At 39.1% G+C, this 14,787-nt stretch overlaps 1 protein-coding gene across 2 annotated transcripts in view; it reads left to right on the top strand.

Annotated features, from left to right (window-relative positions):
- AP1S2 (adaptor related protein complex 1 subunit sigma 2) overlaps positions 1-12,937 on the top strand; it is a 116,173-nt gene extending 103,236 nt beyond the window's left edge. For both annotated transcript variants that reach the window (XR_014967785.1, XM_085622223.1), the window contains one exon: positions 9,336-12,937. Coding sequence is in view for 1 of the 2 variants with exons in the window: in XM_085622223.1 (XP_085478349.1) it covers positions 9,336-9,383 (48 nt within the window). In the remaining variant the exon portion in view is untranslated. The remainder of the gene's footprint in view (positions 1-9,335) is intronic.
- Positions 12,938-14,787: the final 1,850 nt, after the last annotated feature.

The raw sequence follows: 14,787 nt of genomic DNA, 5'->3' as shown, positions 1-14,787 counted from the left end.
AGTGTGAACCAATATTTGTTTCTGATATTTTTGTACTTATTGATGTAAGGATAGCAAAACGATATTTTTGACACAATATTTTTCTTATTCAATATTTTGATTCGGATAGTGTTAGTGATCCTGTCAGATTGGGTGCAATGGCACATCCATCTGTATAATGCTATGATAAGTTGTTGGTGAGGCAATTTCTACAAAATCTTTTTGGGATTCCTATAGGACAACTAAAAACTTCTGCTGATCTGGACGTTTTCAGTGTATTTATTTTATTGTACACAATGTATCTTTGTTTTACTATTCTAATCTGTCCGCCATATTTATCATCAACATGTTGCCTGTCATAGTTTTTCACTGTGCATTTTCACACGTGCCTATCCAACTATTGACTGCGAAGTACATATTCTCCACATATTCATTAGGCAGTGAAATATTCAGTCATTTAAAAAAAGAAAATGAACGGATGCATCCTGCAGCTCCAGTCAAGTGTAAGAATTAAGTTATTCTCTTCTTACGGGTAGCTCATTGGAATTTCCGTAACATGCAAGATCCGCCAAAGAAAAGAGTCAGTATTGCTCTTATTTGACGATGAGTGTTTAAAAGGTACGATTGGAAAATTTGAGAACTATGTAAGCGAACATTAAACATTTCCATGTTTTATTTGACCTCGGCAGAAATAAAAAAAGAAAAGCGTTTCAAAATCTGTTGGCCTAAACCAGTCACTGCTTGCTTTCAGAAGTCAAGAAATCAATAGTTTTCTGTAGAGCACCATTTTAACTCCGAAACTGCTAATAAATATATTTCAAATCTACAAATCCCAAAGTTAATTTAATGATAATTCTATTTAAAAAAAATAGTCTGTTTCGTGAATCCAAATTTATACAGGATTAAATACGTTTTTGAGATTAATCTTTCAGAAGCACCAGACTATTGGAGGCTGTATTTTTTTTTTGTAATTTTTTTTTTAGCACTGTCTTTTATGGATGTTAATGATTCTGCTAATGGCTTTTTTTTGGATATTCAACTAACCGTTTCATTAATATTTAATATATCAACCTGGATGTCTGCCTTCTTTGTCTGAAAAAAAATAATCGGCGGACCTCAAATTGAGGGCAGACCTGTTTGGAATTTAAAGAAGCAACATAGGCAAAATCAATTAGACTGACTTGAAGTTGCACTTGTAGATGAGCGTCTGGTTTTGCCAGTGCTTAATTTTGATGTCAGTGTTACAGGCAGATGGTGCTTTAACTGGCTATGCAGAGAAACAGGACACCTTTCTTCTCATGTTTGCTCATCTTTGAGGCATCTTTCTGTCAAAGCATTTGTTCACACATGCATTGTATTTTGAAATGCCTACCTCTATTATTCATTACTCTGTCTTCCCATAAGTTGTAAAACAAACCATTTTTTCCTTTGCCAAAACCAATCATTATCAAAGGTTGTCAATGTTCCTTTTGTGCAGTGTCTCTTGGTGTTTGTGTGTGCATTATCTCTTTGTCTGCCAGTTCTCACTTTTACTAATGAATAGGCCCATTCTTAATGTAGAAAAATCAAATTGCATTGGATTCCTAATTAAAAATTGTTAACCTTTTTCAAAGAATCAAATAGGTTGGTAAATAAGATGTTGCTATTACGAATCCTATGTAAGGCAAGATAGTAAAGAGACTTGGACACACTTGTAAAAAAATGAATGTTATCAAATTATTTAACAGTGAGGCTAAATTGGTTCATAACAGTGGTAGAAGACTTTTTGGCTATTTGAGTATTTTTAAATCTGAAGATCTTTAAAAAAAATAAAATACTCTTACGGTTTTGTTTAATATAATCTTTCTTTTCTTTGCTTTGTGCCTTGCCTTGAATTAGGATGCTAAAGTAAGTTGTACTTTGTGGTGCTCTAAACTACCTTTTTGTTTTTATGAAGATGCATTCTCCCTTTTGTGTATACACTATGGCAATTCCACTAAGAACAGAAGCACCACTAAAGTACCTCCATATTTAAAAATATATTGACTACCAAATCAAACTGTGAGGAATATGTTTTATTATACCTTCTTTAATGTCTCCGTTGCCAGCTGATGTTACTCTGTTTAATGCATTAAGCCATTTTTTTCAGAGTGGCGTCTAGTAGCATATTCTGCGTTTCTGACTTGGACGTCTCGTGGTTTAGAATTTTCTGGTCTCTGACTAAAGAGAGGTGTTCCTGCTTTTCCAGTACATATTCCATTATTTTAAATGTCCCTCAATGTATCCATCAGGTGAAAATGTACTTTGTCCATCTATCATCGTGCAGCATAGCATCCATAATTGAATGTATATTACTGTTTGTTCTGCTAGCTAATTTGTTAACTTGCATCATTGTTTCTACTCCTTTTACACATCCTTGTACATTATTGGAGCACTACAGCATCATTGTACAGTTGTTGTATAATTATGCAAGCATACTCAGTCTATTTTCAAATTTCATAGTATTTAACATTGATATCCCCAATAAAAAGGGTAACTGAATTGCAGCTATACAACTCTTATAAATGCACTTAATTGGTATGAGGTGCTTGTTGATGAGTCTTTTTAGGCCGAGCTTAGGCAGCGTATACGCTGCTCTGCGAGCCATGCTGTATTCAGGTATGACCTTGAAGCTCCGCCCACTCTACCCATATTTTTCATTGACTTGTGTCATTGTCCTTTGGAAACTGTGGCTTTTCATTAGTCAATAGGCTTAGTAGTCGCTCCTTAGTAACCGCCTTGTCTCATTTTGTAACCTCCCATAAGGATACCCCCTTTACATGTGGTGTTACTCGGTAGGCTTTAATTACAGCCTCCGAGCACTATCTATTTGCTTAAATGGTGTTGTGCCTGCCTGCTGTTGCCGACAGGACACACACTCCCCCCCCCCCCCCCCCCCCCACTGCTTACATTTTTTTTCTCCATAGCGCGGCACGCTCATACAGCAGCGACCGTGACTTTGGTTTATTTGCGGCGCCGAATGTGGTCACATGTTTTTTTTTGTTGTTGTATAAAAAAAAAATTTTTTTAACTGCTCCCATGCCGCACTTTTACTTTATTGGCAGCCACGCCCCTTACCTTACATGAGCTGCATCTAAGGAAAGGGGCGGGGCTGCCATTAAAGTGAAGCGCATGTGATTGAATAACATGTGGGTGCTACTTTATCAATAATAACTTAAAGTAAACATATCATGTAAGAGTTTTTGTTTCTCACGTTGCTGTGGAGTAATTTCGCCCCAATCTTCCCTACAAAACTGCTTAAGATCTGTGATGTTTTAGGGCTTTTATTGATGCACAGCTGGTTTAAGGTCCCTCCCCCGGGACTCTGTCAAAAATCACTGTTATAGTTTTGTAGCTTGAATGCTTTTGTCTTACCCCGGCATGCAGTGCCCAGCAGTGCAATCTACATTCAATCTTCAAAATAGTTTGAGATATAGAGCATATTACCAAAAGAAATCTGCAGTGACTATATTAACTAGTAACTAATGAGCAATCGGTCATGGTCCTACAGTAAAGGTATAAAGGTTTATTCTAAGTCCATAAGGGTCAATAGAGGTTGAAACTCTTCTCTCTATTGAGGATTTGACTGGAATGTTGGCCATATCAGGCATGAATTTCACCTTGTGTATATTGCATGGGTTTGCCTGAACAAATCTAACTTTTATTCTTAGCCTTTCCCAAATTTTAAATAGTGTACACTGAATACCTGACCCATTGCTGATGCAAGTTCTGCCATTGAGCAGAAGTTGGTTCCAATTGACCTTTCTGTGGTTTTGTTGCTCCTGGAAATATTTTAAGCCATGGCTGCTGTCCAGGCTCTCAATCAAATATTTTCTCTGCCAGCATGAGTTTCACAGGTTTACTTGACGCCCAGTCACACTTGTTACCTGGATTACTTTTCAGAGGTTCTTCTGGTTCCGCCTACTCCAAAACACCAAAGTAGGATGCGCAGTTTAATTTCCTTTCTGGAAGGGCAATGCTTAGCCCAAAGTTTGGAATCTCACAATTTGTTGGAATGAAAGACATTGCCACCCAGTGACAAATTCCCAAACTGGAGTTGCCAGTACCAAGAATGGTTGTTCCAGTAGTGCTTTTCAATTTCATGGAAAGCACTATAATCATTATTGTTAGGTCTTTAAGTTGCCTGCAGAAAATGACACCGGCAGAAGATCCATTACCTGAATAGGGTACCCTCACAAGTTCCCAACTAATGTGGCTGTTTTCTCAAGAACATGGCATGTTAATCTATTGAAGTACTGTTCCAAACACCCTTGAGCATACATGCCAAGATTTTGCTGGTATAATCATGGATATGATTTTGAGAAAAAATATTGGGAAAATTAAATTCTCTCAATGCATTGCAAGGGATATTATGCAAGTGAATGATAAATCAATCATTTTAGTTCAAAATTTGGAGTGTTCTTCATAAATCTGGTTCTGGCATGTAGCCTTGAGTCAAGACACTATCAGGACTGTAAGGAAACACGGCGACCTTGAGCTGTTGCTGTTAGCGAGACTAGGAGATAAATCAGTCTTAGCATTGAAATTTTCTGTAGTCCATTGAATTTCACAGTGTGTCTTTCTTGCAAAGATGCTAAGCTATTGCAAGAGTATTAGGGATTTGTGGCCCTATGCTCACAAACCTATAGCCTAATGGGAATGTTTGATTGTGCAGTCTTCAAATTACAAAGTAAAGTTGAACACATTTTTTTCCTGGGTCAATTGATGGGGGTGAAGGGATAGACTAATTTATCAAAAATGTCTACACATTAGTAATAGACATCTATATTTGCCTAGCTGACAATAAAGCAGATTGCAGGACTGTGCTGCTGCTGGTTTTATTTCAGTCTTCCCACAAGAAAAATAAACAAGCATCTGCTACTCAGGCTGAGTTTTCTCCCCATAAATGTTACAGAGCATAGTCTCAATAGGTTTGATGGAGGTTTGATCGTCCGTCTAACAAAGTCCAGCAGTTTTCGAATGTTGTATTTACATTTGATGTTAAGTATACAAAGTAGGCCTGTCGGGCATAGCTGCTGATTATCAGTGGGATCTACTGAACTGCTGCTGGAGCTTCTTTCTGCAGTCTCCCTTACAGTGGAAGGGTGGTGTGCTGGTAACTGCTGCAGCGTTTGACCCCACCATTTTCTCTCTGCTTCTACCATGGCCACAACTGTGTGATGTGTCCAGGTACACCAGGTGTCTACAATAAACGGTGCACTTCTAAGTTCTGAATAGGTACCTCTTAGCTTTTCAAAGTCGGTGTCACCTGCTGTTTCAGATAAAGTCTAAAGCTCATGTTCATTTTACATCAGTGAGTGGTTAAAACCTTTTCTCTGCCTTTTTATATTTTGGTAACTTCTGAGAGGAATGCACTTCTAGTCACTACTATTTAAGGTGTCCAAATCATTCAAAATTAATTCACCCTGATAAACACAAAGGAGCGGGGGATTCATCATCTTAAGTGTGTCGAAGTGTAGGTGTCATCTTGACATGGTGAATTCCTTACTGCCTGTACATTGATTATTCACCTCCTGTCAAACATGCATGCTTGAGTTTCTCTGCTGTATAATTATTGGTGTTCTCTCACAAAACCCAGCACGGTATTCGGAGGGGCTGTGATGTGATGTGATGGGGTGGTGGATGGCAGGCGGATTGCAGAGCAAGGCCTTCATCACTCTAATGGCAAGGAGGTGTCATCTTTTTTTTTTTTTGCCCAACTTTGTTTTCCATTTTCCTCCTAAAGTATCCCTCATTGCAATGTAAGTCTCAATGAAAACCTCTATCAAGATTGGCATCAATATTTATTTTAGTCCGGTTCGGTAAGGCATTTTTGTTTTGGATTTGTTATTTGTGGTATGTGTACCAAGTCATCACAATGTGTGTCGAGCAGAAAGCGCTACCTCAATGGGACACAATGTTCCAAGTCTTGGGCTCTGATTTCATAAATATATATATATTATTTTTAGGTCTGGCTGTACACAGCTTTATCGGTGTGCTGGATCTGAAATCAGCATAACCTGCAACTTACAAAAAATAAGCAATTGGCTTCTTGGGAAGGAGCTGCCTCAAACTGCCCTGCTGGGTTGCCCGTCACACTTTGGGAGCAGACCACAGCAATTCACAGATGTTCATATCTAGTTTTTCCATTTGGTAATTAGTATGCAAAGTAGTCCTTTCAGGTGGTGTGGCAGATGATCAGTCATGGCAGCTCCAAATCCACCACTGTGGATACTAACTGCAGTTTTGGCTTTCCTGCAGGTAATGTGCTAGGTAAGCTGCTGCCATGTTCCATCCCATCTCACCTATGCTCCTTCCATAACCACAATAACAGAGGCCATATTGTTCCTGGAGCAGTGCTCACCAAGAAGCTACCAGACAGCATAACGGATGAGGGATGCATGCTCTGGCTGCAATGGATTGCCCATGCACATCAAGAAGGCCCCATCTGTTTGCTTTTCTGTTTAATTCCTCCTCCCCCTATAACCAAGTCTATAAGCCTGCTGAATATTTAGTGATACGGATCCCTCCATCTCCAAAACATTTGCTGAAAAACATTGGGAGAAAAAGGATAGGGTCAGAACCTTCCAGCCCTTCTGGCCAGCAGTAGATCTTGAGGTTGTTCTGCTGTTTTGTATTTTGAGATCTTCTGTCCGTTTTTTGAGAAGTGACCCCTCTGTTTGCAATTTATTATTATTGTATATTGAGTCTTGGGGATGCCCTACATGCTGCTCAACCACAGTAACTGTTATCCATGTGTGCCCATTTTTCTTCTAGGGTTTGAAGTCACTTTTTAGTTTCTGCAATAGAAGGTTTAGTGCTTGGTTTCCAATAAGGAACAGTTCCATTGAAACTAGAAGCATGTTTTACTGGTGAAGGAGTGTCCTTTTTGCCTTTTATGTGTAGAATTGCTGGAGCTATTCGCTGTTTTAGATCTAAGTTTGGATGGCACAGTAGACGGCACAGTAGTTGAGAGCAAAGGTAATGATGTTAATGTTAGAACAGGGGATCCTTGTGTAAAAGATGCTGATTCTTCCATGCTGTCTGAAACTGAGAGGATGGATTCCGGAGATCAATGTTTCCAAGAATGTGACCCTAGATAAAGAAACCAGCCTTGGACTTCTCGTTCTGCCCATAGAGGAGATGCATGAACCTGAGCAGAAATGTGTCTCTTGTATACTGATCATGACAGATGTTGCTGGGTACAACTCTTGAGGCTCCGCAGCATGCATAGTGAACAACCGTTTGATAATCGGGCACAAATATTGTAACGGAGGAGTTGAATAATCGTGCCAAGGCACTAGTTTGCATAGAAAGGCCACCTAATTTGATAGTGAAATAGAAGACAGATGCACATAGAAAATGTCCAAAATTCAAAATAAGGTAGGCCAGTTTCAGGATAAACGGCAATAAACAAATGACAGTATTTTAATGTTGAAACTTTCATAGCAGTAGGTGTAGAAAACCACTGTATCATTAGAGCAGTAGTTTATCATGTGATTGCTTGTTGGGAGATCAAAATGGAAATTATGTTCAGATATAAAGCCATGCATATGGTATTGTGTAAACTGTCCACCTCCTAAAACTACTTTTCAAGGTGGAACGTTTTAAGGAAGTAAGGGGGGCATATTTACAAGGCGGCGATAGAAAATTATCGCCGCTTTTGCTGCAGTTTTTGGCCGAAAAGCGGCGATAATTATTATTTTTTTTTAAAGACCTTTATTCAGAGATACACAGTACACAGCTGACAGCCTACAACTCTGCGGGCTGGCCGCGTAGGATATACGGTTATATGTCACCAAATCACACAGCCCTGTGCCGTCAACCCGGGGGTACGGCGGCGTGAATAGATGCGAGTGTACCAAGTTGTAGAGAAGGATATTGCAGGTCTCAATTTCTCTGTGAACAACCATACAGCAGTGGCATGGTGCCTCAACAGGCGTAAAGGTACCGAACAATCAAACTCCCTCCCCACCCCCCCGAAACTACCGGTCAACACTGTGCGTAAGGTATGTATTCCACGTCCCGGTGCTGCGACCTCCGCCTCTCTCTCCCAGCATTCGGAGCAACAAGAGCGGTGGGATTCTATACATCTCCGGGGTCTTCCTGTGCGACGGAAGGAGGCTCGCAAATGCCCCCCCTCAAATCATTCCACTTGGACCATACCTCAACCCACTTACGGGGGCACCCCCTCGCCACATACACAGTTTTTTCCCGCAGCATGCACCAGTCCATATCACTGTTCCAATCTGACAGTTTGGGAGGAATAGAACTGCCCCAGAGCCTGGCTATGTTCCTCTTCGCTACCGTTTGACCGAGCGTCACCCAGAGCCTCCCTTTTGGTGGCAGGTTCGTTGGCTCCCATATATTGAGGAGGCACCTCTTAGCCTCCGGGCGAATCTCCACAGCAGCGATAATTTTATCGCCTAATTAGCAAAGTCACGCTAACGCATGAAACCTTGAATTAGCGCACGTATTCTTAACGCCCAGCTTTGCATCTCTAATGAGATGCAAAGTGGGCGTTCCTTACCTGACATGACAGGAGAAATGTCGCTAAGCGACATTTCTCCTATCAAGCCCCACGCTATGAAGCATAGCGGCAAGAAAAGTAGCGATAACCCCTGTTATCGCTACTTTCCTTACGCCTGCTTCAGGACTGACTTAGCCATGATATCCTATGGAAGGTGGATATCATGGCAAAGTTTGTGAGGCCCTATCAACAAGCTAACGCCACATTGGAAACCCAGCGATAATCTCACGTTAGGCAGTTAGCGCTAGGATTTTTATCGCTTTAGAGATGAGCGTTGCTAATAGCACGCTATCTCGGCGATAAAAATCCACGTTAGCCGGCGATAATTATCCTAGCGCTAAGTGCGCTTAGCGATAATTATCGCCGGTTGTTGCTGATATGCCCCTAAATCCTTACTTGTTATTGAAACATATTTTGCAGAGCTGTGCTGAACGTTTCCCTTTCCTCCTCTGTCTGCTTGAAGCCATTTCCCCCCACACTGCCCAAACTACCTCTTGCCCCACCTCAGCAACTTAAGTATCTTTTTGGAGAACAATGCCTTTTCTGATCTGGGCGATTCGTAGTCCATATAATGAATGTTTGTTCTCTTAACTACGGAAAAACATTGATCATTTTACATTGTGTGATTTAGTCTATGATTAACCTTCTTAAAGGTGTATGAAGACACCTCTTTAAAATTTGCAACCATTTTAGCCACATGGAGTAATACAAATGGTGGTGTACTTCATTTTCCAATCTTTAATATGCACAACTTTCTAAAACTGATTTCCTGACCGGTTGATTATGTTTTCATATGTTTGCTTTGCAGGAAGCAGAGACTCCCCGAAGCGTGCTTGAAGAAATTGGGCTGACATAAATCGTTTTGTGCTGATGTCTTTTGTCACTCCTCTTAACATTTCACTGCCTTCAGTTTGTTGTTCAGCTTATTATGTACTACGCTGTCTTGTCAGTATTACTGTGCTGCTAAATTGCTTCTGCCAGGCCTCCAACAAGGAACGAAACAAAAACAAATGTAAATTCCTCTCATGATCAGAGAACAAAGTATTGCACATTAGGATTGAAAGGGACTTTTGTTCTACATTAGTATTTTCAGACAATGTGATTGTATAATAATCACATCCGTAAATAAACGCAAATCGTTTTTTAAAACTTTTAAGTAACAGTAAAGCTCTTGACAACACTGCCCACAGCATTACATAAGGGAACCTGGGTTTATGCAACCAAAGAGGTATTAGACAAAAAGAACATGTTTTTTTTGTTTGCACAGTCGAAGTTCAGCATTGTTTTGAAATTGTTTCCATTGGGGTAAAGGGATTACAGTTTTATCTGTTTACTTCTGTTTTTAATTGAAACCAAAGAGTTGTACTGCCATTATACTTGCATTTTTAATTTGATCCTGCACACAGCTACAAATGTATCTGTTAAAACCACACTCAAACTAAGGGGAATTACTAGCAATGTTTATTGTCTTGGTATTTCAGATATACCTTAGCTTTTGCCAAGTAACATATGGAAGATTACACCTTTAATATTATTAGTTGCAGTTGATTTCTTGAAGTGGCAGGACAAAATTGCACAATGAAAAATCCATCTGTGGATTTCAACAAAACTCGAGAGTGAGGAAGAGATGTTTAGGATGTTTGTGGACAACGTATTTTTTTTAAACTGTACATTCAAGACCTATAGTATGGTGTGATTCCTTTTCTCAGCAAGGCATTAACTATGCTTAACATAACCACCCATTGAACTTAATTATGTAGCATGATGAGCTCTCTCTGGACGAAGTAGGGGGTTCAGACTGCCATGGGAGCCCTGCTGCAGCCAGGGATCCGCGATTCCCGGTCCTGTTGCAGCAGCCTTGAGGCAGCAATATGCCTGGCAGGGCCACTGCGGCCTGCCAAGCATATTTTGAGTTTCCTCTCCACCACGATTTTCATGGCGTTGAGCCCACCATGAAAACAGTGGCAGAGAGGAAATAAAGGGGGCCTTACAGACCCCCTTATGCCTCTGGGTGCATGCGGGGAGCGCTCATGGTGTGCCTCCTTGTCTGCATGCATGCCCAGATCCTGCACGGCATGAACTTAATAGTCCATGCTGTGCAGGAACGTGCTTTGGTGTTTCCTTTGTAGTGCCCTTTTTGATAGGCACCGCGTGGCAACACCAAAGGACTGCCCTCCAGAGTCGTAATCTGGTAGGCGGTTTCTTATGGCTTTGGCAATAATGGCGCGGGTTGGCGGTTCCGCTCCAAGACCGCCAAAGTCATAATAAGGCCCTTAGTGTGACACTGAATTTAAATTAGGTCAATGGTGGCGGATGTAAATAATTATTCCCTTAATTTTTCTTTCAATCTTGTTTATAAAGTAAAAATGTGCGTAGTCTTCTCTTTTTCTTTCATTCTGAATAGTGGACATCATCATAGGGGATCTGTTTTTTTTTCTGCCCCCAACAGAGTAGATGTACATATTTTTTTTTTTTTTTTTTTATCATCAACACATAACCTGATTTGTAAGTTTGAACTAAAAAAGGTTGCGAGATTTTACTTCTTTTCAGCCATTCATTACATTTCTATCTTCCCACAAGTTTCTGGTGATAGTACATTGACATATGTCTTATGTAGACCTAGACCGCACTGGTGAATGGTGAAGACTAATACAATTGTAGATTTGAGAGGATCTGCATTTAAATGTAAAAAAAATATATTCCAAAGAATGTTGGAATGAAAAGCATCTTGACATTTGACGTCATGGTTCGTTTTCTATCTCATTCCTGATAATTGACCCATTTTGAACAATAACCCATTTCCAGGATAAGTCCTTTATTTTGTGAAAGACTATTGCTTGGCACCCCATTCAACAAGGAGAGTTGTTTGTCTTTAAAGTACTATGTTTAGTCATCAAACGAGGTCCAATGTCAGGTACCACACCAGTACTTGGACAAAAACTACAGTGCTTATGAGAGGATAGGATTAGGGTTAGATGGAAGGTTAGATTTTCAGAATGATTTAAGGTGAGAGATAGAGTTAGTGTTCTGTTTGAGGACGTGTGATATTAAATGTGAACTATTGGTAAATTCCAGCTAAAGAATTCAAACGATCTGCTATTGAGCAATTTCAATCGATTTGCAACCACACCTTTTCAGTAGAACTAAATGTGTTTTCATGAATTCATTTCAACTCTTAACATAGAATCTATAAACGCTTAGACCAATAACTGATTAAACCTTGTACATGATGGAAATGGTTGGGACGCACATGTATCAGAAAAAATAATGAATCCCTGATTATTCTTGTTGGTGTCAGTAGTTTCCTCTAGTGTAACAGTCAAACCACATTTATGGCCTTGCAGTTTTTTTTGTCCAAGGTTAGAGGAAAGGAGTCCGAAGTGCCTGAAGAGTTTTTGCCCATTTCATCCAGTAGTGCAAATTAATCTCCGTATAAATAAAACCATCTACTGATCTTGAACAAGAACTGGTTTCTGGCCTTTGTCATCTGTAGAGAGCTATTGTTTTCATTTTTGTATCTGAGGTAATGAGTACAGTTTTTGCGTAGATCCATGGTAAATTACGTAATAGTCATGCCGTTTATTCCCTACTGTGCATTGTATTTCCAAAGTTCCTTGATTAACCGATTAAAGGCTCACATAATGTGAGTATGTTTTAGTTTACTACAAATGCAAGACTATAGCCTCTTGGTCTATTCATCTAGTATATAGTGTGTTTCTTTGTATTTACTTTTTATGTTTGGTCGGATTTCTTTCTTCTTTTCATAGTTCGCTTACTGGTACCAGTCTTTGTATGTGCAAAACGACACAAGATGCATTTGCATTTATATCCAGATTATATGTTTGACTGATACTAGTCTGAGTGTAATGTATAGTGTTGAGTAAAAATAAAATGAGTTTGCAATCCCTTAACTAAATGTTGTAAATAGTACATATTAAGAAGAAAAATAAAATAGATTCAATGAAAAGCAACACATTGTTAAATGGCAAAAGATAAGGTATACTGTAAATCTATGAAGAGAAACATAGAAAGTTACAAAAGTGCTAAATGCTACTCAAGTTAATGTTAACGCTATACAGGTTTTTCTATACTTTACAGGAATTACATTTGTATGGAATTTCTCTTTTTTGGAATTACATGATGTCCCACACTGAGTACTTGTTTGTTCTTGTCATTTGCTAAAATTGAATAATTGTTCTGTCTTTTTTCAGGTGTATGATACAATGCAAGTAAAGTCTCAGATTCATACTATAATGTGTTTATATGTAGGTCCTTGCCTCAGTGGTTTACACATGTTTGTGCTTAGCTAGATATTGTTGCGTTGTAAGGTTGAGCAAACTCCTATGTCCTGTGGCCATTGTCTCTGGATTGCGTTTGAATTCATTTGTAATAAATGTAAATTGTACACCACGTATGTCTCATTCAAAATGTTTGCCTGCCATTCAGAAACATGAGGAAAATACACTGACATATACTGTTTCCTCCATTTGCTGTGATTTGATAAAGCTCAATCTTGCAATTTGTACGTAAAAACGTGTCCACATTTATTTATCTTACATTTTTATATTTGTAATGATTGGGAACAGAAGATAAAAAAGCCTAAGTACTTAACATCAATATGAACGAAAAATACATTCGGATAATCCATTTATATATTTTCAAAATACTGTACATTTGTTGCTACATATAGCATGGGAGACTGATCCATACCAATCTCACTATTCAGATCAGAACATTTCATGTTTTCTGTTCAGTCACACACATCCTGTCCTATAGTAAAATAATCGAAGCACCACTGTGTAGTTTTGCATCTTTTCATTTCATTATTGACTTCACACTCGTTCTGCTAATTTGATTTCATTCTAGCTGGTAAGAACTCGCTCTTCTAGGAAGGCAGAGGATTGAGAATCTTTCTTTATCTTTCCACTGAAGCATAATCACCTTTTTGTAATTTTGTGCCTGATTCAAACACAAAATGTTAGACCTATTGTTGTAGCTACGTAGCACAACATCGCTACCTGTGGATTTACTGTTTAAGTCCTACTCTATAAAAAAAATTAAAAGGGCAAATTCTGTTATTAACGAAGACTTGCTACCAACCGAGACTGTACCAACTCCTCAGTCAGTTTCTAAAGCTCATGTAGCTAAAGTATTCATATCCTGCCATTCATCTGCAGCCTTCTTGCATATTACCCTGAAATATGTGTTGTAGACTTTTTTCTAGCCTACAATTTCTTTGTGAGTCAACAATTGCTCGTTGATATGATATATACATTAAGACATCCACCTCCTTAAAGTCATGTAATGTGGTATATATACCTTAGTGGGGAGCGATCCAACACAACTTTTCTTAGAACGATCCACCTGACTGTTGATGAGCAATTCCCTAACACTAATCGAGTGTGCAGCTGTATCTCGCAAGAAAACATTGAAGTTGTATAAGAAATATTTTGGGTTGCTGCAGGCTAATAGAAGCCTGGAAGAGAGCACACATCTTTTAGTCATGTAAAGCCAACCTCCTGTATAATGTTGAATGTTCTTCAGACCCATCATTTTGCAATAGCTTGTATCTGCATAATTAAACAAAATATATAAAACGTCTAAGGGATGATCTGATATTGAGTGCACTAAAAGCAGAGAGGCCTCAGTTGAGTTTATATAGGTTTTTGTTTTTCCTAGGACATCCAATTAATAGTTATGTTTGGTGGAAATAGTCACCCCATCTGAATTTCCCTGGCTCCAGAAATGTGTTATATATAATGAAAATAATATACTGACCTGAGAACAGGATGCTAGTGAGGACTAGTAACTTTATAAGCTGTATCGCACAGTTGTCAGATGCAGCCTTCTGCAAGCAGCAGGACCCAGTAATCTTATGTTCTTAATTAACTTGCATAGCTTTAAATTTGAGTAATGTTTACCCCCAATATCTAAAGACATCCCTTTTTCATTACCCTGTTGCTTGGATATGAGTTTACCTTAAATAAATGAAAAGCCAAGAGGCGCCTGACAAAACATGAGCAAGTTGGTTTAATTAAATGCTGCTGCCTGGGAGAGCCTCGACTGAGTACGTCTGCTCAAAGTTGCTGTACAAAGTTTTGACTGCTGTTCTACAGTTTACGAGGTACAGTAATGCAATTTTCTACATTCCAAAAAAGCATCTCCGTCATAAATTAACAAATGCGGACATCTGATAAGGACACAGATGGATCTTGAGCTTGGGGAGAGCTAGTGTGGCCCAGTGTGTATGTGTCTAGATG

This window comes from Triturus cristatus, chromosome 8, assembly GCF_964204655.1.
Source record: "Triturus cristatus chromosome 8, aTriCri1.1, whole genome shotgun sequence".
NCBI lineage: Eukaryota > Metazoa > Chordata > Amphibia > Caudata > Salamandridae > Triturus > Triturus cristatus.
Note: the sequence above shows the minus strand (reverse complement) of the source record. Positions and strands in the feature narration are given on the sequence as shown.